General features: G+C 44.2%; 1 protein-coding gene across 13 annotated transcripts in view; it reads right to left on the reverse strand.

Annotated features, from left to right (window-relative positions):
- Positions 1-24795, reverse strand: part of LOC137429976 (supervillin) — a 205371-nt gene that overhangs the window by 160799 nt on the left and 19777 nt on the right. For 5 of the 13 annotated variants that reach the window (XM_078780019.1, XM_068120403.2, XM_078780011.1 and 2 more), the window contains exon 1: positions 7438-7648. The exons of 4 other annotated variants lie outside the window; for them this stretch is intronic. In XM_078780019.1, the coding sequence (XP_078636145.1) occupies positions 7438-7591 (154 nt within the window). In that variant the 5' untranslated portion in view covers positions 7592-7648. Of the gene's footprint in view, positions 1-7437; positions 7650-24795 lie in introns of those variants that run through there. 4 more of the 13 variants (XM_078780017.1, XM_078780014.1, XM_068120398.2 and 1 more) reach the window with 3 other exon arrangements.

A 24795-nucleotide genomic window follows, 5' to 3' on the forward strand; every position in this document is an offset into this window, starting at 1 on the left:
CAATCCTTCATTGAGACTCTACAGAAGTGGTTTTACGACTACTACTAGTACTACTACTACTACTACTACTACTACTAGTACTACAACTATTAGTACTACCACTACTACTACGACTACTACTACTACTAGTACTACAACTATTACTACTACTACTACTACTACTACTACTACTACTACTACTACTACTACTACACCAATACTACTGCTACAAAACATGGTTTAGGTGTTTTCAATAAGACAAGCTTAGTAACTAACACTCGCACATCTGTTGTAAAGTTGATTCAGGATTCTTCAGTCTGCAGACTGTTTCTTATCCGTTGTCTAAATTGGATACTTCAAAGTGTTATTCTTCCAGCACTTTTCCAAGTTGGATTTAAAGTGGTTACTGAAGGTGAGTGGAGGTTATAGTTTCCCACATTGTGGGGTCAACTGAGGAAAGTTTTTGGACCGACCGAGATCATGAATTTATTGGCCAGGCTTGACGTTCGACTGGAGGTGATTTGGGCAGGAATTTGATATTTGTTCATGATCTGATAATTCACCTACTCTTCATGAAAGAGTGGGATCTACAATGCCCACCAGCTAATGCTAGCGGATGAGACACCTAATTAGCAGCCTAATGTCTACCTGAGGGACGGAGCACTTTGTGATGTAACACCCTCCTGCGAAGCTCCAATCAGACAATTTATAGTTGGGCTGGGAATCAAACCCAGACTAGGCAGGCGGTTCAGGTAAATGCACCATCCTGCTGGACTTAAACAAAAGAGAATCTCAACATTCGAGTTAAACAATTAAAGGTTCCCATTTGGGCATTACTCAAATTGATAATCCTCGAGGGAGCAATGAATAGATGAGACAACTGGAGAATTGTAGATACAGTGCATTCAGAAAGTATTCGGACCCCTTCACTTTTTCACATTTTGTTATGTTGCAGCCTCATGCTGAAATAGTTTAAATTCATTTTCCCTCATCAATCGACACTCAATACCCCATAATGACAAAGAGAAAACAGGATTTTAGAAAGTTTTGCAAATTTATTAAAAAGAAAAAACTCAAATATCACATTGACATAAGTATTCAGACCCTTTGCTGACACTTGAAATTTAGCTCAGGTGCCCAGGTGCCTCCCATTTCTCTTGATCATCTTTGAGATGTTTCTACACCCTAATTGGAGTCCACCTATGGTAAATTCAATTGATTTGACATGATTTGGAAAGGCACACACCTGTCTATATAAGGTCTCACAGCTGACAATGCATATCAGAGCAAAAACCAAGCCATGAGGTCGGAGGAACTGTCTGCAGAGCTCAGATACAGGATTGTGTCGAGGCACAGATTTGGGGAAGCCTACAAAAAATTTCTGCTGCATTGAAGGTTCCCAAGAGGACAGTGGCCTCCATAATTCTTAAATGGAAGAAGTTTGGAACAACCAGGACTCTTCCTAGAGCTGGCCACACGGCCAAACTGAGCAATCGGGGGAGAAGGGCCTTGGTAAGAGAGGTGACCAAGAACCCGATGGTCACTCTGGCTGAGCTCCAGAGATCCTGTGTGGAGATGGGAGAAACTTCCAAAAGGACAACCATCACTGCAACACCCCACCGATCTGGGCTTTATGGCAGAGTGGCCAGATGGAAGCCTCTCCTCAGTAAAAGACACATGAAAGCCTGCTTGGAGTTTGCAAAAAAGCACCTAAAGGACTCTCAGACTGTGAGAAACAAGATTCTGTGGTCTGATGAAACCAAGATTGAACTGTTTGGCCTCAATTCTAAGCGTCATGTCTGGAGGAAACCAGGCACCGCTCATCACCTGCCCAATACCATCCCAACGGTGAAGCATGGTGGTGACAGCATCATGCTGTGGGGGTGTTTTCCAGCAGCAGGGACTGGGGGACTGGTCAGGGTTGAGGGAACAATGAACGGAACAAAGTACAGAGATATCCTTAATGACAACCTGAAACAGAGCGCTCAGGACCTCAGACTGGGCCGAAGGTTCACCTTCCAACAGGACAATGACCCTAAGCACACATCCAAGACAACGCAGGAGTGGCTTAGGGACAACTCTGTGAAGGTCCTTGAGTGGCCCAGCCAGAGCCCTGACTTTTTTTTCTTTTTTTCTTTTTTTTTAATTATTATTATTATTATTATTATTATTTATTTTTTTTGTATACAAGATCGAGGCTCGTGAAAGAGCGAACATTAATCACACAGAAAGACAAACGGACACACAAAACAAAACAATCCCAACGGACGGACGGACGGACGGACTTGAACACAATCAAACATCTCTGGAGAGACCTGAAAATGGTGTCCAGCGACGGTCCCCATTCAACTTGACAGAGCTTGAGAGGATCTGCAGAGAAGAATGGCAGAAAATCCCCAAATCCAGGTGTGCACAAGCTTGTCGCGTCATACCCAAGAACACTCGAGGCTGTAATCGCTGCCAAAGGTGCTTCAACTAAGTAATGAGTTAAGGGTCTGAATACTTATGTAAATGTGATATTTCAGTTTTTTCTTTTTGATAAATTTGCAAAACTTTCTAAAATCCTGTTTTCTTTGTCATTATGGGGTATTGAGTGTAGATTGATGAGGGAAAAAATGAATTTAAACGATTTCAGCATAAGGCTGAAACATAACAAAATGTGAAAAAAGTGAAGGGGTCTGAATACTTTCTGAATACACTGTAAATTTTACATACAGGGAAATAGACATTTGGAATGTGATGAGGAAGACTGGAATTTCACAGGAAATCTGTAACTGAGCAGCTCTATAAGTAGTGAGGATAGAGTGAGGACTCTATAAGTGAGACTATAAGTCATAAGTTTGAAAAACTTTGCTGTTCATAGCTCCCTCATTGGCCTTGGCATACCCCCCCCCCCCCCATTATCTCGTCTCTATCTGCAGACTCCCCCCCCCCCCCCCCTCATTCCTTCTCCTCACATACTATTCCCATCATCAAATGTAGTATGTCTGTGTGTTTTTGTTCACTTATTCCCCTCGGCCAGACCCACCACGCTCTGTTCCACTCTTCCACGAGCCTCGACTTCTGCAGAGAAAAAAGAACTCGTATTCCAAGGTGGTTATATGGACCTTTCTTTGTACGAGTCAAATAGCTTGTATCAAACCTTGAGCCTTGACAGGTATTCACCACCACACCTGTGCAGCCATGTGTAAATTTAAACAGGGTCGATGTTTTCATTTCACCAGACAATCCATAATTATACACTGTCCCACGCTCTCTGTGATCTCATCTCCCACCACTGGCAGGTACGTTAAAGTTCTGGAAACACGTGGTTACAGGTATCGGTTTCCAACACAATGAAAAATAAATGCTCTCAAAAATGAGCACCTCATCAAAGGATATTACTGTGATTTTCAGAAAAACAAAAATCCAGATTCAGTTTGAACCACCCTTGGTAAGCAATAGTACACAGACGCACAGATGTACACACGGGGCCTACGTCAACGACTCTCAATCTGCTCTCTGCATTCATTCCCACAGCCTCACTCATTCACGAACAGGGCTTATCAAGGCAGAGTCATTGTTCGAAAATAGCATCGAAATTTAGAGGCTCTTTCACAATCACCCGCCATGTTGGTTATCTGAGGTGCAGGTTCCTCAAAGCCAAGCACTTCTGTCGGAGAAACCACAACGCGTTCCCACCCGGATGCGAGTTCTCTCCCTGCACTCACAAAGGAACTGATCAGAGAGTGGAAAAAGTTTACCGAAAGATCTGGAGCCGTATATGAGAAATTTTTTTAAATCATTTTTTCAATGATTCTTCACCATTGAGAGACAGGGCCAAAAACGATATATAGCGTGATATCTCACAAAGTTGTGGACGGATTATGACAAAACTTGGTGGATCAATCTGGTTGGTGACAAGAACAAGTGGATTCGATTTTGGTGAACAGCCGGATGCAGATGCAGCCTATCAATGGGATACAAAGCGTAAACCACTCACCAATACAAATGGGATACAAATTCAATTCAATTCAATTTTCAAATGATACAAATTCAATTCAATTGAGTCAATGGGATACAAAATTCACCCCAGATCCACTTTTTTGAAATTCCGACTTCTTTCCTGGAAGTCCTAGCAGTGTCCATGTGTTTTATACATCTCCCACCCCCCCCCCCCCCCATCCTTCCCACGCCTCCTCCCCCCAAGCCCTCTTCCTCCCACAGATCTCCCAATGTCCCTGCTCTCAAATGTTGTACATGTGTGCTTCCCTCTCTCTCCCCATCTTGTCTCCCGCTCCCTTTATCTTATGTTTTATGTGTCAGTTTGTCTTTTTGTGACTAATGTTAGCTCTTACACAAGCCTCGATCTTGTATACATAAAAAACCTTTTAAAAACCGTTCAGTTTGGTGGAGGTTTGCACTCCACAGAGTGTCATTCTTTGTCTGTCTGTCTGTGAGCAGGATGCAGGAGTTTGTTTGTCTGTCTGTCTGTGAGCAGGATATCTCAAAAAGTTGTGGATGGATTTAGATGAAACTTGGTGAACAGCTTGGGTATGTGACAATGACAAGTTGATTCAATTTTGGTTAAGATCCGCCTTATCAGGATCTGTATCCGACCTATTAGTGGGATACAAAACATAAACTGTTCAGCCTGGTGGAGGTATGCGATCTAACAAGTGCCGCTCTAGTTCATCAAGTTTTATTAACTAGCAACGGTACCCGCCATACGGGCGGGACTTCAATTGGGAGGCCCAAATGAAAAGGCAAAATATCAGAAATTGAAGGATTTTTTTTATTTTAAACGATTCATATAAACATCCGTTGAATCATAACACACGCAAATCATAAAAATCTAAACAGTACATGGCGCCCATTTTGAAAAATATTGAATTCTGCAAAACGGAAGCGGCCGCTACACGTCTTTCTCAGTCGCTTTGCACACGCTGCCGTGTTACTTCGGAGCCGCACGTTTATATAGGAAGAGTTCGTCAGGAGTCGATCTACTCTTTCCTGGTACGTAGAATAAACAGTATTTGTAGAATTTCAACAAAAGCCACATCACTGTTCATATCGGTAAATATTATTCCATCGTGTTTGGAAAAACTGGATAATTGTAAAACTTGGAAAAAAATTGGAAAAACAATATAGCCCATTTTACTCCCAGGGGTCCCAGGAATACCCACCCAAAATATCGTTGCGATTGGTTGAGCCGTTTATGCGGTACCTTCGAACGGACGGACGGACATTTGGTGAATTATAGTAAGATGTTGATATCCATGTTGTTGTTATTGCTGTTGTTAAATCCACAATTCCCCTGGGTCTATTGAAGTGTTGACATTAAATAATGAGGAAACTTCTACATCTATGGAAAAGTCAACCACCACAATCACCGCATTTGGTTCTTGAATTATGATGATTAAATCTTTCACACATCACCTTGTCCAAGCAAAACGAGGCTCCTTGCCACTATGGTTCAAATGTGCGACGGTTCTTGAATGATGGCTACCCAGACAAGAGGATTGGTCGACGTGGGCAAATTGCGTCGCCACCTCGTTCACCTGACTTGTTCCCATTTGACATTTTATGGGTCGACGTAAAACTGTTGTTTACTCATCAAATCAATATTCTTTGGATGACTTTAAGGCTACAATCACAAATACAATTCATGTAAATACTCAGCAGCATCAAGAAAGATGTTTCAAGAAAGATGTTTCAAGATCAAGAAAAGCAGAAAAATGATATTTTCATCAAGTTAGAAAGTTGGATTGGACGATGTACTGTGTACAAAAGATGGCGGTTATCTCAGATTCTCGAAGTTTAAACTGTTTCCGTAAAAACTTCATGAACTAGAACGGCATTCACTGGAGAGCATACCTCCACCTGGGTGGCCATATCACTCAATGATGAAGAATCACTTGAAAAATTAAATAATTCTCATATCCGAATCCATATTCAGATCTTCACCACAATTGAATATATTCTTCCTTGTCACATACACAACCTCTCCAACAAGTTTCGTCGAAATCCATTAATAACTTTTTGAGATATCCTGCTATGTATCGTTTTTGACCCTATCTCCCAATGCAATGGTGAAAAATCACTTGAAAAATTAAATAATTCTCATATCCGAATCCATATTCAGATCTTCACCAAAATTTAATATATTCTTCCTTGTCACATACACAACCTCTCCAACAAGTTGCGTCGAAATCCATTAATAACTTTTTGAGATATCCTGCTATGTATAGTTTTTGGCCCTATCTCCCAATGGTGAAGAATCACTTGAAAAATTAAATAATTCTCATATACGAATGCATATACAGATCTTCACCAAAATTGAATATATTCTTCCTTGTCACATACACAACCTGTCCAACAAGTTTCGTCGAAATCCATTAATAACTCTTTGAGATATCCTGCTATGTATAGTTTTTGACCCGATCTCCCAATGGTGAAAAATCACTTGAAAAATTAAATAATTCTCATATACGAATCCATATTGAGATCTTCACCAAAATCGAATCTATTTGTCCTTGTCACACAAACAACCTGTCCCCCAAATTTCGTCCGAATCCGTCCACAACGTTTTGAGATATTGTGTTCACAAACAAAGAGACAGACAAACAGACAGGGGTGAAAACAACCTCCATCCACCTTTGGTGGCGGAGGTGATTATGCTTTCATGTACCATTAACTGTTTGTTCATATAATGTGTACATCAAAAGTTATAGAAGTTCAAAGTTGCAGAAGGACTTCATGGACACCCTGTGTGATATTCAAAATCGGCTGGGGGAGAGTCCGAATCAACAATTTTGGGTCACTGGGGTGCAGGAGTAGAGTTCTGCAAACAGTAGTATAAAACCGGCATTAAGCCGACAATCCTTTACCAGTTAAGGTAAGACAGAAGAACGATGTAAAAGAAAAAGCTAACTCGTTCACTCCGTAATTTCATCTCCTTTTCTCATTTAGCAAGAGACTTTTGCAACGTTCCGGTTTGCTCAAATAAACTCTTTCCGTGCAAAACAGGAAACAAACAAAATATCAATTGTATTGTATTTGATATATAATTTTGATATATTTGATATATAAAATCAATTGTATTTGATATATAAAATATCAAAATATCAAAATATCAAAATATCAAAATATCAAAATATCAAAATATCAACAATATCAAAATACCGAATTGTCGATTTGGAACATGTGATTATCAAAATCAATGGTAACCTTTGTGAAAATCAAAAACACAAGTCTTTGTGGATGGTCCTTTGATAATGATATGTACAGTACTTACAAACTCGTCATTCATACCACATGCCTGTGCGCCTTTGATAAGCAACGGCCAAGATAATATAACATGCTAACAATATATATATATATATATATATAAACAGGAAATTACGACAATTGTCGATATTCGAAGGCAAACGTTTCTGGACACAGTGGTGTCCGAGTCTGATGGATCTGAACACCCACCTTGAGAAACCGAGACCAGTCCCGCAGCCTCGACGTACCGACTCGTCCACGGGTTACTTGTTACGATCCCATGAGACCTCCCCGGTGGCACCACCTCGGGATGACTCCTTCTTAAAACGGACAGAGGCTGCGGAGCTGGACACGTGGAGGTCATGTCCGGGACTAGGCCGCGAGCGCTTTGGTCGACAAAGAGAAACGAGCGCAGAGGTTTGTGCTTATGGTGCGAAGGAGGGGCGAGGAGATTGTGATGGTGGGAGAGCTTGAGGGGGCTTCGTTTGGAGGAGGTACATTTTTTTCAGTTATCTAAGACTCGTGGAGGACATTTATCACATGCAGGATAAAAACGTCAGCAGACGTCGGTGTACTTTAACATCAATCACAAAGACATTTAGACAACACACGGACATGATACAAGGGAATTGAAGCTTCAACGGTGGGGGGTTCAGAGGGAAACACTCACAGGTGAACATTGTTAATAAGCATCAACAAGAAGCCTCTTAAAGACGTTTCAGGGTCGCTCATCACGAACAAGATGGCCGGCTTGGCTTGCAACGTGGGACCTGTTTTGAGAATGCCCAACGTGGGCTACAGTGAGGAATTGAAGGTGTGACAAGTGACATGCGATCACCAGGCTATTATTGGTGCAGCGCAAATAGACTTGGCTTGGAACAAACACCCACAGACGGTTCAAGACTCAACGGGTCTTCGCGTTGGTTGCAAAGGTTGGACGCTCCAAAGGATTCTTCCAGGATCGAGGGACCAATCAGTGTCGGTACCTTAGGATCTCTTCGAGGACTTCACATTGTATTCCATATCAGCAGAACTCCCTTCCTCCATGCCCTCTCATCTCATTTCCAGATGAAGACCCTTAATTGACATATTCCTCCTTCATCGGTTTGGAATTCCTCGGGAAGTTTTCCTGGTTTTCATGGCTTCCATGATAATGGAGTCTTGTGATCGGAATTACGATTGTTATGGTTTGATTGGTTCGGAATTTGCTGGGTAAGTCGTTGACGGTTTGGGGGTAGGTTTTTATTTATTCATGTGCAGCCTGTGCCTGATTGGCTGCAACATTTTCTGGGGGCGTGGCTGTTCCCCCCTACCAGGTAGCTGGTCCTCACTTTGTTTGCTGACCTCGGAAGGATGGCAGGCTGAGTCGACCCGTCTGGAGTTAATTCAATGGCACGATAGGGGATTGATCTCAAGACCCGAGGATCTTAACCTAACCACCTTCACCATTAAGCCAACACCAGGTTTTTGGGGTAGCTCTGCATGATAGATGCGACAACCGGCTTAACCGCCTCCTCACACTTTTCTAGCAGCTCATCACCTGTTGAGGAATGAACCCAGAACCTAGCAAATTTTGAGTGAGCATGACGTCACTTGAATTGATAAAGGTGCGCATAATGGACCTTTTTCAGTTTTAAATGTAATTTCCTGAATTGCTCCAGTGGAGACGACCCTGGCAATGCCTCTTCTTCCACTACTTCGCAATATGTCAAAGCTCCGAAGCTCCCACCTGCAAAAGTCCTCTTCCCTAAAATATATTGACACAAATTCCTCTTGCATTCGCCACCCATATGTGGCACATAGGTCTTGGGGTTAAGGAATGGGGGTAGGAAAGCATGACCAACAAATCCCACACCGACCCCGTGCATCCTCTCTGACGACACAGTTGTTTCACCACGATGTCAGTTCGGGATTTTGGGACAGGGAATCATCAATAATGTGACTGAATTCCATATCGGAGAAGACCCAAACCATTCCCTGCAAAGCAGTCGCATCAAGGAGAAACCATATGAACTTGGAGTATTAATTAATTAAAGTGAAACTACGCTGGGGATGAAACGATTACGAGCAAGGGGAGGGGTGAAATGAGGCGGCGCAAGGGGAGGAGGTGAAATGAGGTAGAGGAAGGGGAGGGGTGAAATGAGAGTGAGCAAGGGGAAGAGGTGAAATGAGGTAGAGAAAGGGGAGGGGGTGAAATGAGGAGCAAAGGGAGGAGTGAAATGAGAGGGAGCAAGGGGAAGAGGTGAAATTAGGTAGAGAAAGGGGAGGGGTGAAATGAGGAAGAGCAAGGGGAGGGGTAAAATGAGAGGGAGCAAGGGGAAGAGGGGAATGAGGTAGAGAAAGGGGAGGGGTGAAATGAGGAGCAAAGGGAGGAGTGAAATGAGAGTGAGCAAGGGGAAGAGGTGAAATGAGGTAGAGAAAGGGGAGGGGTGAAATGAGGAGGAGCAAGGGGAGGAGTGAAATGAGAGTGAGCAAGGGGAAGAGGTGAAATGAGGTAGAGAAAGGGGAGGTGTGAAATGAGGAGGAGCAAGGGGAGGAGTGAAATGAGGTAGAGAAAGGGGAGGGGTGACATGAGGAGGAGCAAGGGGACGAGTGAAATGACAGGGAGCAAGGGGAAGAGGTGAAATGAAGTAGAGAAAGGGGGGGGGATGAAATAAGGAGGAGCAAGGGGAGGAGTGAAATGACAGGGAGAAAGGGGAAGAGGTGAAATGAGGTAGAGAAAGGGGAGGAGGTGAAATGATGAAGAGCAAGGGGAGGGGTGAAATGAGGGAGAGAAAGGGGAGGAGTGAAATGAGGCGCAAGGGGAGGAGTGAAATGAGGGAGAGCATGGGGAGGGGTGAAATGAGTGGGAGGAAGAGAAGGGGTGAGATGAGGGAGACCAAGGGGAGGAGTGAAATGTGGAGGAGCAAGGGGAGGAGTGAAATTAGGGAGAGCAAGGGAAGAGTTGAAATGAGGGAGAGCAAGAGGCATAGTTGAAATGAGGAGGAGCAAGGGGAAGAGTTGAAATGAGGGAGTGCAAAGGGAGGAGTGAAATGAGGAAGAGGAAGGGGAGGTGATGAAATGAGGCAGCGCAAGGGGAGGGGTGAAATGAGGGAGAGGATGTGGAGGTGGTGAAATGAGGTAGTGAAAGGGGAGGAGGTGAAATGAGGCAGAGCAAGGGGAGGGGTGAAATGAGGGAGAGAAAGGGGAGGAGTGAAATGAGGAGCAAGGGGAGGAGTGAAATAAGAGGGAGCAAGGGGAAGAGGTGAAATGAGGTAGAGAAAGGGGAGGGGTGAAATAAGGAGGAGCAAGGGGAGGGGTGAAATGAGAGGGAGCAAGGGGAAGAGGTGAAATGAGGTAGAGAAAGGGGAGGAGGTGAAATGAGGAAGAGCAAGGGGAGGGGTGAAATGAGGGAGAGAAAGGGGAGGAGTGAAATGAGGAGGAGAAAGGGGAGGAGTGAAATGAGAGTGAGCAAGGGGAAGAGGTGAAATGAGAGTGAGCAAGGGGAAGAGGTGAAATGAGGTAGAGAAAGGGGAGGGGTGAAATGAGGAGGAGCGAGGGGAGGGGTGAAATGAGAGTGAGCAAGGGGAAGAGGTGAAATGAGGTAGAGAAAGGGGAGGGGGTGAAATGAGGAGGAGCGAGGGGAGGGGTGAAATGAGAGTGAGCAAGGGGAAGAGGTGAAATGAAGTAGAGAAAGGGGAGGGGTGAAATGAGGAGGAGCAAGGGGACGAGTGAAATGAGAGGGAGCAAGGGGAAGAGGTGAAATGAAGTAGAGAAAGGGGAGGGATGAAATAAGGAGGAGCAAGGGGACGAGTGAAATGAGAGGGAGCAAGGGGAAGAGGTGAAATGAGGTCGAGAAAGGGGAGGAGGTGAAATGAGGAAGAGCAAGGGGAGGGGTGGAATGAGAGAGAGAAAGGGGAGGAGTGAAATGAGGAGCAAGGGGAGGAGTGAAATGAGGGAGAGCACGGGGAGGAGTGAAATGTGGAGGAGCAAGGGGAGGAGTGAAATAAGGGAGAACAATGGCAGGGGTGAAATGAGTGGGAGGAAGAGGATGGGTGAAATGAGGGAGAGCAAGGGGAGGAGTGATATGAGGAGGAGCAAGGGGAGGAGTGAAATGAGGGAGAGCAAGGGGAAGAGTTGAAATGAGGGAGAGCAAGAGGAAGAGTTGAAATGAGGAGCAAGGGGAAGTGTTGAAATGAGGGAGTGCAAGGGGAGGAGTGAAACGAGGAAGAGCAAGGGGAGGGGATGAAATGAGGGAGAGCAAGACGAAGAGTTGAAATGAGGAGGAGCAAGGGGAAGAGTTGAAATGAGGGAGTTCAAGGGGAGGAGTGAAATTAGGAAGAGCAAGGGGAGGGGATGAAATGAGGGAGAGCAAGGGAAGAGTGAAATGAGGAAGAGCAAGGGGAGGGGTGAAATGAGGGAGAGGATGTGGAGGTGGTGAAATGAGGGAGAGGTTGGGGAGGAGTTAAATGAGGTAAAGCAAGTGGGGGGTAGGGATGAAATTAGGAAAATAATTGGGGAAAGCAGTGGGGTAAAGGCCTCATGCCGATCAGAACGACATCTCTGTCATTCACCAATATTGTTTTTCTTTCATAGCAATCATTCATTGAATTAATCACTTTCCCTTTCTGCAATCCTTCAAACTAAATGTTCTCATGAAAATTCTCCATAAACGACATAGTGCGGGAGCCCAGAAACATTTGTTTCACATCTCGAGTACAAAAGGTTTGAGGCCTGGAATATATGCATCTATGATAGGAGACCCCAAAAAGGCAATTCTTAAGTTCTGCAATTCTGCACAGCAACCAGGGGGCGCCACCAAAGACCCCTAAATGTGACTCTTAATTCACAATTTGAGTACATCTTTCAAACTTGTCTTAAAATGTTCTCTATAGGAGTGGAAATCAGAATTCCCAATTCTTAAGTTTTCAATTTGTGTATTAGGTCGCTTAAGAACGGACCTAATTAATGCTAATTAACGCTAATTAGCATTTTTAATTCACAATTTGAGTACATCCATGAAACATATGGCAATGTATTCCTTAGGTCATCCTAAATCAAGATCAGTCATTCTTAAGTATCCATTTCATGTATTAACCCACTTAAGAACGCAAAATGTACTCATTGACCCCGTCCCTGGCAAGGTGAGTGTTAATTCACAATTTGAGTACATCTTTCAAATTGGTCCCAAACTGTTCAGTAGATCATCGTGAATCAAGAACAGCAATTCTTATGTGTCCATTTCATGCATCAACCCACTTAAGAATGCAGTCAGTATTGTAACGGAATTTGGGTTGTCACTGGCTGCTATCCCCCCTCCACTCCCTGGCTGGCCCTCCCTTATATGCAAGGGAGGGGCTGGAGTGCTGACCTGAGGGCAGGCCCCAAGTAGACACCCACACCAGTGCTGAGCATGCACACACCTGTCTGGCTGGCCGGATCGAGGGTGTTCAGTTTTGGTTAAGGAAGGAGTTTTGGCCTCCCAGCCAATGGGGAGGCTTCTTCCCTAACTTGAGCCAATTACACCCTAAACAGGAAGTGCCTCTCTACAGAAATGACTGTCCTGCAGTGAATAACTGGGACCAATATACAACATTGTTTGGGGAATAATAACCAGTGACTTAAAGGGAAATATTAACACATTATCAATCCAGGTTTGTGACACTATCTTGAGGGACGAACTTTCTGGGACACCCTGTAGAGGGAGTTGTCGGTTTATCATAGGACCTAATCATGGGGAATCTCCTGCTCTTTCCCTCCATAGATTCTCTGAATCGGCTGCAGAATGTCTGATGTTGCCTGCAATGCCTAGATCACTGTTTAGGTAAGTCAACAAATAGGGTTAGGGTTTGGGGTTAGGTGGCAAAACCCCGGCAGAGGTTGTAGAAGGTGACGACTCCTTGGATGGACATAAATGTGGGGCATTGCTATGGTGAACATCACTGGCGGCTTTAACAGGTGGCGTTTGGGATGAGATGGCGGTAAAGTTCTTGTAACAAGAAACATGGTAACCCTAACCCTAACCATAACCCAACCCTAACCCTAACCCTAACCCAACCCTAACCCTAACCCAACAAACAATACTATGCTGTAGGCCTAATAAGCATTCGGGGCCGATACAGAATTATGTAGCCCTAGGCCTAGGTGGCGCGCAGGAAATGTCCAGGCAGATGAGGGTATCCAAAGTTCTGTATGCATACCGATTTCAGGTTCGAACCACAGCTGAGTAGAAAATAATGACTTATTGCCTCAAAATTTGAAATAACTTCTTTTGGATTTCACTGACCAAAACTGACTGACTCGCCATGCTCACTGACCACCCGCTGTGATTTTATTTTTCAGACAATGATTTGAAACATGCAACCATGGAATCGGCCACCAATACTACGCCGACTGTCCAGCCTACTGTCCAGCCTACTGTCCAGCCTACTGTTTCATCATTGGAACGCAGATGTATTCTTCACATCCAACGCAGTGCAGACAAGAAAGCTCGTCCAGACGTTCTACCTTTCAAGGATACGCAATGGGAAGCAGTAGAAACAGCAGCAGCTAATAGACGGCAAAAGCAACATTTCCAGGACTCTGTCTATTGTGGTGTAGTTCAGAGATTGCCTACGTCTCCTGCTGAAATGGATGGTTACCATGTTTCTTGTTACAAGAACTTTACCGCCATCTCATCCCAAACGCCGCCTGTTAAAGCCGCCAGTGATGTTCACCGTAGCAATGCCCCACATTTACGTCCATCCAAGGAGTCGGCACCTTCTACATCATCTGCCGGGATTTTGCCACCTGTTTGTCTATTCTGTGAGAAAAAGATAAAACGACTCAAAGGTGGAAGCGTCGAACTGTTGGGAAGATGTGAAACCATTGAAGCCGGTGTATCGATCCAAAATGCAGCAAAGACATTAAATGACAGTAAGGTTATTCCAAAAGTAGTTGATACGGATTTAATTGCCAAGGAGGCCCACTACCATCATTCATGTAAAAGTGCGTATTTGTTGTCAGCCAATCGAGTTTCCCAAAAGGACACACGTGAAACAAAAACGCCTTCTGAGACCAGTGTGTTGGACATTTTTGCATACATTGAGCAATCTGTAATAATAGACAACAGACCTGAACTTCTTAATTCTGTATATGAACGTTATCTTGATATTTGTTCGGCATCCGCAGAAACGCCCAGGGGAAGCGCCTTCAGCCTCTCTAGGACATTGATGAGTCACTTCAAAGCGCGCATAAAGATACAGAGTTCACTTGGGAAAAGGCTTGGAAACATCTTATATAATGCAGAAACCGCAGATGATGCAATTCGTGTTGTATATGATTACACATCTACTGATGAGAGAACAATCGCCAAAGCAGCATTGCTTTTGCGCAACCAGTTGCTCAAGGTTGAAAAGGTCGACCTTCCTGAATGTCCGACATTGGAGGATTTAAGAAACGGGGACTCGTCACCCCCAAAACTTGTAGTAGATTTTTTCAATATTTTGTATGGAGGGCTAAAACCAGAGCGATATACAGAGTCAGTAAAGCGCCGCGCAAATTCGTCTAGTCAGGATGCCTTGTTCATTGTACAACGGGGTCGCGCAAAACCTGCAAAACATGTAGCTCTTGGTATGAGTGTTAAGTCGGTCACTGGCAGTAAAAAAATGGTTCAAGTCCTGAACAGGTTTGGTCACTGTTTAAGCTACAACACATTGGAAGAAGTTGAAACTGCCACAGCTGAATCCATTCAAGAACAGAAGCTTGCTTGTCCAAAAGGAACAGTCGTAGGTAAACCAGTCGGATTAGCCTTCGACAATTTCGATGAGATGACTCAAACCATGTCTGGAGCCAATTCGCTGCACGATACCATGGGTATTCTGTACCAAAATGTGCCAGCACCTGATGAAGAACGTGAAGCATCTGCTGTCATGGCAGTTTCAACCTCAAATAGTGCTCGGCAAGTAAAGACAGGCAAAAGGAAGAGAACCCTTGAGAGTACAGATACTGCACTCCAGCCATATAGGAAGATACCAAAGATGACGAAGTTCAGTTACAAAAACACTGCAGTCTACAGCCTTCCAGATGTTAGCAACAAGGCTCGCCACCTGGACCTCGTGTGGATGATGAGCCATGCCATTGGCAATGATGTATTGCCTATTATGTGGGTTGGGTTTAATGCAAGCATTTGCAGTGACCACCTTCCAAAACAAGAGGTTCTATATATGCCAAACTTACGCCAGCCTATCACCAGCCTAGAGGTCGTGCAGGAGACTCTCCTCATCACGCAGAGGTGTGCTAATGAGACGGGACAGAAATACGGAATAGTCAGTTATGATCTGGGCGCAGCCAAGCCGGCACTTCAAATACAAGTGACTGAGAAACCGAAATTTGATAACATTTTCATAATGTTAGGCCCATTCCACATCGAAATGGCTTTCTTCAAGGCTATTGGGAAACTCCTGTCCAACTCTGGAGGACCAGAAATGCTGACTGAATCTGAGGTACTTGCAACCGGATCCTTAAACGGATTTTTGACGGGGAAACATTTCAACAGGTGCAAGAGATTGCACCCCATACTAGCCCTTGCTCTTGAGATGCTACACTTCTCATCCTTCTTAGACTCTTACCCACACAGAGAAGAAACAGAAGCATTGATAAGCAGCATTCAACTGACCACGTGGGAGCAGCTTCAGTCTGCTACGGTGAACATCACTGGCGGCTTTAACAGGCGGCGTTTGGGATGAGATGGCGGTAAAGTTCTTGTAACAAGAAACATGGTAACCATCCATTTCAGCAGGAGACGTAGGCAATCTCTGAACTACACCACAATAGACAGAGTCCTGGAAATGTTGCTTTTGCCGTCTATTAGCTGCTGCTGTTTCTACTGCTTCCCATTGCGTATCCTTGAAAGGTAGAACGTCTGGACGAGCTTTCTTGTCTGCACTGCGTTGGATGTGAAGAATACATCTGCGTTCCAATGATGAAACAGTAGGCTGGACAGTAGGCTGGACAGTAGGCGTAGTATTGGTGGCCGATTCCATGGTTGCATGTTTCAAATCATTGTCTGAAAAATAAAATCACAGCGGGTGGTCAGTGAGCATGGCGAGTCAGTCAGTTTTGGTCAGTGAAATCCAAAAGAAGTTATTTCAAATTTTGAGGCAATAAGTCATTATTTTCTACTCAGCTGTGGTTCGAACCTGAAATCGGTATGCATACAGAACTTTGGATACCCTCATCTGCCTGGACATTTCCTGCGCGCCACCTAGGCCTAGGGCTACATAATTCTGTATCGGCCCCGAATGCTTATTAGGCCTACAGCATAGTATTGTTTGTTGGGTTAGGGTTAGGGTTGGGTTAGGGTTAGGGTTAGGGTTAGGGTTGGGTTATGGTTAGGGTTAGGGTTACCATGTTTCTTGTTACAAGAACTTTACCGCCATCTCATCCCAAACGCCACCTGTTAAAGCCGCCAGTGATGTTCACCATAGCAATGCCCCACATTTATGTCCATCCAAGGAGTCGTCACCTTCTACAACCTCTGCCGGGGTTTTGCCACCTAACCCCAAACCCTAACCCTATTTGTTGACTTACCTAAGCAGTGATCTAGGCATTGCAGGCAACATCAGACATTCTGCAGCCGATTCAGAGAATCTATGGAGGGAAAGAGCAGGAGATTCCCCATGATTAGGTCCTATGATAAACCGACAACTCCCTCTACAGGGTGTCCCAGAAAGTTCGTCCCTCAAGATAGTGTCACAAACCTGGATTGATAATGTGTTAATATTTCCCTTTAAGTCACTGGTTATTATTCCCCAAACAATGTTGTATATTGGTCCCAGTTATTCACTGCAGGACAGTCATTTCTGTAGAGAGGCACTTCCTGTTTAGGGTGTAATTGGCTCAAGTTAGGGAAGAAGCCTCCCCATTGGCTGGGAGGCCAAAACTCCTTCCTTAACCAAAACTGAACACCCTCGATCCGGCCAGCCAGACAGGTGTGTGCATGCTCAGCACTGGTGTGGGTGTCTACTTGGGGCCTGCCCTCAGGTCAGCACTCCAGCCCCTCCCTTGCATATAAGGGAGGGCCAGCCAGGGAGTGGAGGGGGGATAGCAGCCAGTGACAACCCAAATTCCGTTACAATACTGACTGCATTCTTAAGTGGGTTGATGCATGAAATGGACACATAAGAATTGCTGTTCTTGATTCACGATGATCTACTGAACAGTTTGGGACCAATTTGAAAGATGTACTCAAATTGTGAATTAACACTCACCTTGCCAGGGACGGGGTCAATGAGTACATTTTGCGTTCTTAAGTGGGTTAATACATGAAATGGATACTTAAGAATGACTGATCTTGATTTAGGATGACCTAAGGAATACATTGCCATATGTTTCATGGATGTACTCAAATTGTGAATTAAAAATGCTAATTAGCGTTAATTAGCATTAATTAGGTCGTTCTTAAGCGACCTAATACACAAATTGAAAACTTAAGAATTGGGAATTCTGATTTCCACTCCTATAGAGAACATTTTAAGACAAGTTTGAAAGATGTACTCAAATTGTGAATTAAGAGTCACATTTAGGGGTCTTTGGTGGCGCCCCCTGGTTGCTGTGCAGAATTGCAGAACTTAAGAATTGCCTTTTTGGGGTCTCCTATCATAGATGCATATATTCCAGGCCTCAAACCTTTTGTACTCGAGATGTGAAACAAATGTTTCTGGGCTCCCGCACTAACAAGGAAAGTATCCTCTGACATGAAAAGGCAGGTTCAAAGTCCATAGTATAAGTTGTTTGGTTGGCCTACAGGCCCAACATCTATCATTTTGATATCTTAACACGAAATTGAGGATCATGGAAGAGCGAGGTGATCGACAGTAAAAAAAAGAAAGAAAAGGCAACGGCATGATGATGGAGAAAATGTGGCCAAAACAAGCAAGGAGAGAGGGGAAGGGAGGAAACAGTAACCTGCAAGTAAGAGGGTTGGGTTCAATTGGGTTAATGTGGGTAGAAACGATTGTGGGTATGTGTGGGGGGTAAACACTAAACTGCTTGTAGGCCTGTTGGGAATAGAGGGGTTTAATCCCCTCTGGGAGGCCCTTTAACCCAACAACCTGTGGTCAAAATACACCACATGGTCAAAAGTATGTGGACAACTGAACATCGCACCTGTATGTGCTCGTCGAACATCTCATTCCAAAATCATGGGCATTAATTTGGAGTTGGTCCCACCTTTGCTGCTATAACGGCCTCCACTCTTCTGGGATGGCTTTCCACGAGATGTTTGAACATTGTTGGATGTTGGATTTGCTTCCATTCAGCCACAAGAGCATTAGTGAGGCCGGGCACTGATGTTGGGCGATTAGGCCTGGCTCTCTGTTGGCATTCCAATTCATCCCAAAGGATGGGGTTGAGGGAAGGGCTCTGTGCAGGCCAGTCAAGTTCTTCCACACCAATCTCGACAAACCATTTCTATATGGGCTTCGCTTTGTGCACGGGGGGAATTGTCATGCTGAAACAGGAAAGGGCCTTCCCCAAACTGTAGCCACAAAGTTGGAAGCACACAATCGCCTAGAATGTCATTGTATGGTGCAGCGTTAAGATTTCCCTTCACTGGAACTTGGGGACCTAGCCCAAACCATGAAAAACAGCCCCAGACCATGATGTCTCCTCCACCAAACTTTACAGTTGGCACTATTCATTCCGGCAGGTAGTGTTCTCCTGGCATCTGCCAAACCCGGATTAGTCCATCGGACTGCCAGATGGTGAAGCATGATTCATCACTCCAGAGAACATGTTTCCACTGCTCCATAGTCCAATGGCGGTGAGCTTTACACCACTTCAGCCGAGGCTTGGCATTGCGCATGGTGATCTTATGCTTTTGTGCGGCTGCTCGGCCATGGAAACCCATTTCATGAAGCTCCCGACGAACAGTTGTTCTGCTGACATTGCTTCCAGAGGCAGTTTGGAACTCGGTAGTGAGTGTTGCAACTGAGGACAGACGGTTTTTACGTGCTACGCGTTTCAGCACTCAGCGGTCCGTTCTTTGAGCTTGTGTGGCATACCACTTCGCGGCTGAGCTGTTGTTCTTCTTCGCGGCTGAGCTCCTAGACATTTAAACTTCACAATAACAGCACTTACAGTTGACCAGGGCAGAAATTTGATGAACTGACTTGTTGGAAAGGTGGCATCCTATGACTGTGCCACGTTGAAAGTCACTGAGCTCTTCAGTGCAGCCCATTCTTCTGCCAATGTTTGTCTATGGAGATTGCATGGCTGTGTGCTTGATTATATATACCTGTCAGCAATGGGAGTGGCTGAAATAGTTGAATCCACTCATTAGAAAGGGTGTCCGCATACTTTTGGCCATGTAGTGTATGTATTTCATCTGTAGATTATCTGAAAGACTGTGAAAGGGAGAATGAGTTAAAATATCGAATTCTCAGTTATTATTCCTTCCATGGCTTCAAGGCAACTGTTCAAGACCATCTCCCATCTACAACTGAACTTTTCTACTCCCATTAACCTTCGCCAAGCCCACCTCTTTCTGGGTTTTTCAGTTTTTCCTTCCACTTCTGTGATTGAGAGTTTGTGACTGTATATATATATTTTGTTCACCACCTTGTCCTACCCTAGCCCTCATTATTCCCCATGTCTATGGACATCGATGGGTGGGGAGCATAAGGGGGGAGGGGAGGACATGTTCCCCCAACTTTTTGACTGGATGGGGGGGGGGGGGGAGGGGACAAATATCGATTGTCACCCACGTTTTCGCTCATATATAACAATAACATAAAATGCGTTGCTCTGTACAGTCGACAAAGGCCCGTATGTGGGATGTTTCCCAAGTGCATCATCTAATTATGTTTAAATGGATAATAACTTTCCCTAAATAAGTTATCCCTTAAATCAATAATGCGCTGGTGGGCAGTATTTAATAACAGAGACCGGTATTGGCTTGTGCTGGATTTAATTAGGTGGAGTAAGTGCGTACTGCATGGTGTGCATGCGCTGAAAATGTATCACTTATGCGTGAGTACCGGATACGGATAGACATTTCTACTGCATTGCTGTGTTGCTTCAAGTTATCTTCTAAAGGAGCCTTTTTGTTGACCCATAGCGGAATTTTCAGGTGAGAAAAGTTTATTTAGTCATTGTTGCATCAGAGGTGAATGTGTAATTAGAGCGCCAAGGGTTCACAAAAGGCGGACTGCAGTCCACCCACATCCGGACCTCAGGCATCATCAGTCTGGACCTCAAGCTAATCCGAATCCCCCGTGAAAATGCCTAGACTGATGTTTATCCATTCAGACCAACTTGAATAATGATAAACGCCAGAAGGGGATTAATACAGAGGGTGATTAACATTTAGATTTACATCTATGTAGCAAAGACATCCGACCAGGAGGAGGCCATTCGGCCCATCATGCCTGCGCTATATCAACACCAGCGGTGCGGTCATACTAAATACCGTCCGGAGAGGCCTGGAGGCCGACGACGCCCCGAGACACCGGGTCAGTTTTTTTTTTTTTTTTAGCAAACGAACAATTTTTTAGCAGTCCGAACTGCAGCTTAGCTCATTTATGCAGTTTACATTTTGAAATTTGGGCCAGGTTAAGAGATTCTAGAGCTTATCACATTTTAGTTGTAATTAAATGAAGGCATGAAAACTGTCCGGAAGTATCTGGAGACTTTGTTAAGTTTGCGAAAACTTTCATATTCAATGGTGCTGCCTTCCGGAAACAAGGTTCGTACAGCCAAAGAATGCAAAAATTCAAGGACTTTTCCAGGACAAAAATACTATTTTCCAGGACAATTTTTTTTACTTTTTTCACAAAAACAAAGAGTGCATTTTTCACAATATAATAAACTTTATTATGAAATGACAAGTTGTTGATATTATCTTGTAATGTGTACCTGTTGTCCGATGTAGATTAGTTGTCACTTTTAGGCACAAGTTTATTTACAGTTATGTACATGTACAAGCATATGTCCCAGGGTATTCACATTTACATGCTTTTCAACTGCCTGGCCTTCTCGACCAGTTGCTCTTCAACTAATTTTAAGTCAACTTCCTTGCGTTTGGCCGACTCGCGTAAGCTGTTAGCTTTGCTAATGTGTGTAAAATCGTGCTCCTTCTCTGCCCTCAATGAAAAGTCATCTGCAGATTTCTGCAGGGAATCTATGTCTGTTTTAAGTCTCTTTTGATGAATTTTAATTTCTGCCATTTCCTCTTCCATTTTACGTTTCCTGGCGATGGCTGGCTGTAGTTCCTTTGAGCGCTTCTGCTCGTCGAGATGGTCTTGGTATCTCCTGCGCTTCTGCTCGTCGAGATGGTCTTGGTATCTCCTTCGAGCTGCAGTAGCAGACAACAGAAGTTTTTTGTCTAATTCAACATTCTGAACACCCCCAACAGCATGTAAATGGTCACATATGACTCTCTGCACGATGACAGATTCTTATTTCACGTTTTCAACCTCCACCTCTTTGTTGATTGAGAAACTACGTTCTACCGTGGCCTGGCCATGGGACAGGAGCAGCAACAGGCTAACAGCATCCCACAGTTTTCTGAACTCCACCTTCCTCGAAATGTCTTCATGCCAAAGAGTGTCCAATCGAGTTTCTTTGCAATCAAAATGTGTATGTCTTAGCGATGCATCATCCAAGTATCTTGAATACTGGTGAAGGGCATCATCACCAGTTTCAGGGGTTATCCAGTGGGCGTCCACCAATAATCCCAAGGCTCTCCTCATGAACTTGACTGCTATATCCTTCTGTTCAAAATGCCTTGGGTCGAGACAGGCCAAGCTTCTCGCAAGCGGGTACTTGATCGGGTATTTTTCGATAAGTTTTCCGACAAGTTCAATCAACAGGGTTCGACACTCAATCCGGAATTCTATAACAGCTCGGTCAGATGCCTTCTTCGTCCGACAACTTTCTTTCAAAGCCTTGCTTGCAGCAAATCCAGTCCAGCTTCAATGTACCAAGTTTGAAATCATTAGCATAAAGCGTCAGCAAAAAAAGTCTGCAAAACTGTTGTTGGCATGACGGACCGAGTGCAAACCTATACTGCTATAGTCCCCTCTGGTGTTTCACGCCAGTAGGGGACTAATAAACGATAACTGCATCTAAATATAGACTTGGCATTTAATATGGAATATTTTTTTGTGGGGGTGAACTTACTTTTCAATATGTCTTAGAACCAAAAGTTCAATGGAATTATGTTGAAATTATTCTAGATTTTGTTAATGTGACCTTTAAAAGAAACAAAAACCACATTTGACATTTCGAAACAAATAAATTGATCCTTGAAAGTGATGTAAACTGATATCGAACTCAATTCACGGACAATACTGTGTTAAACTTCTGTACGTTTTCCAGAAGTATCTCTTTATTTTGCACATTAGCCAAATTTCTTTTTAACAAAAACAAAAGTTAAATTACGACTGGGATTACGGACAGTAAAATTACAGTTCAGTACTTCGTGTAACCCCACGAGCATTCAGGAGAGCACGTACACATTGAGGCCTGCTGTTCACGAGATTTGCCAAGGTTTGGACAGGAATCGCTTGCCATGCAGTGACAATAGCCTGCTGCAATTCACGCACAGAGGTCGGCTGCTGGTCCAAGTGGTCGATTTGACGCGTTAATTCTGCCCACAAGTTCTCTATCGGATTCATATCCGGGGACATGGCAGGCCACTCCATATGCTCTACACCACGGTCAGCAAGAAAGTGCTGGATCATGCGAGCACGATGAGGCCGTGCATGGTCATCTTGGAAGACAAAGTTTCCTCGAAAGGCTGCATGAGCAAATGGAAGCAATGTTTCTTCCAGAATGGCTCTGTACTTGAACTGGTTCAGGTTTCCATTCAGAACAACCAGGTCAGTTTTGCCCCCTGCATGAAAAGCAGCCAAAACGGTCACCCGACCACCGCCAGCTTGGACTCTTGGCACTATACAATCTTTGTTGTAGGCTTCATGCACTTGTCTGCGCACTCGGACGTGGCCATCTTGACGATAGACCAGAAATCTAGACTCGTCACTGAAGATCACGTGATTCCAGTGTCCTGGCTGCCATTGATGGTGCTCTCTGGCCCACTGCAATCGGTGCTGGCAGTGTTGTCTGGTCAGGCGTGGCTTTCTCAGGCGACGCCTGGCATGATAGCCTGCTTGAACCAGTCGTTGGTTGACTAGCCTTCTGGATATAGGCACATTTGTCAGTTGCTGCCACTCAGCCCTAAGCCGATTAGCTGACTTGGTATGGCCATTCCGGACTAACCGGTGCAGCTGGCGATCATCCCTCCTTGTGGTTCTGCGGGGAGGTCCTGGCCTCGATATTGGAGTAGGGACACCCCTCTGAGCATTTCGTTTCAGGATCTATGACACCTGACCTTGAGTGATGCCATACTGCCGAGCAATAGCACGCTGTTTCATGCCATAATTTCGTAAAGCCACCACTCCATGACAAACAGCATTGTCGAGTTGACGGGCCATCTCCAGAGGAAGCGGCAATAACTTTTGGAGACGTGCAGCAGTTGTTTTCCACTAATACAGAACGCAACAACCCTTGTATACCCGACTGTGAAGCCAATCATCAAATGCACCTGTCCGTACATTTTGCCACGCCAGCTGTGATATAATCCTGTTGTTGACTTCTTGCTGCGACAGACAATCAGTGACATGGTTCTTTGAACAAATAAATCACCAAAGTGTAAAAGAAACTCACCAGATTGATATACTGAGTTAAGAAAGTAAACCCAAGTCAAGAAAAAAAAAATTCCATATTAAATGCCAAGTCTGTATGTAGTACAACTGCTATCCTATTATCTTGCTCACGCTAATTTAATATTTTGAATTGATTGTTTATTGAAAATCAGCCGATTCTTTGTAATTAGATTTATTGAAAACAGTTACATATAATATTTACTCAACAGAAAGCTATGGAAATCGTTGTCAGATTTCCATTAAGTGTTTTCACAATAGTAAAATACAAAAAAAAAAAAATAATTGCCATACGATGAACGTACGTCTGTGCTATTCATTTATTACAATGTTTCTGTTGCCCTTTACTCAATCGCCAATGGCAATTTGCTGGTTTGTCATTTTATTCATATAATAAATACAGTTGGTTTATTGACAACTTTATGAGTAAGACAACATGTTTTCCCTTTAAACCTGCAGCAAAATGCAGATAAACAAAATCGAGTAGCTCTATTTATGTCCATGTGGTGGGTTTTGTAAAGGGCATCTGGAAATTTGAATTGAGTTGAATTGAACCAATGAAATGCCGCGAATTCGCCAGCTGATCCCATCACAGAGTCAACCGAATAATAATAGAATGCTATAAAACGGCCGTGGAGTACAAATGGGAGAAAAAGCAGTGATAAATACCTGTCCTTTGAGCGGTAGTTGGCCTTCCAAAATACTCTGTGATGTGCAAGTTCGACCGTTGATTCGATTCCTTTTCTTGCAGCAAGCGTTTTGTGCTTTGAGCCTTTCGAGTGGCTCTTCATCGCACTTTCACCCATGTTTCCGATATCAAAAGCTTTTCTCACACAGACTGCACCGAGCTCTATGAATCGACTCTTTCTCCAACCAATCCCGGTAA

This window comes from Myxine glutinosa, chromosome 6 (assembly GCF_964187855.1).
Source record: "Myxine glutinosa chromosome 6, kmMyxGlut1.1, whole genome shotgun sequence".
NCBI classification, from domain to species: Eukaryota; Metazoa; Chordata; class Myxini; order Myxiniformes; family Myxinidae; genus Myxine; species Myxine glutinosa.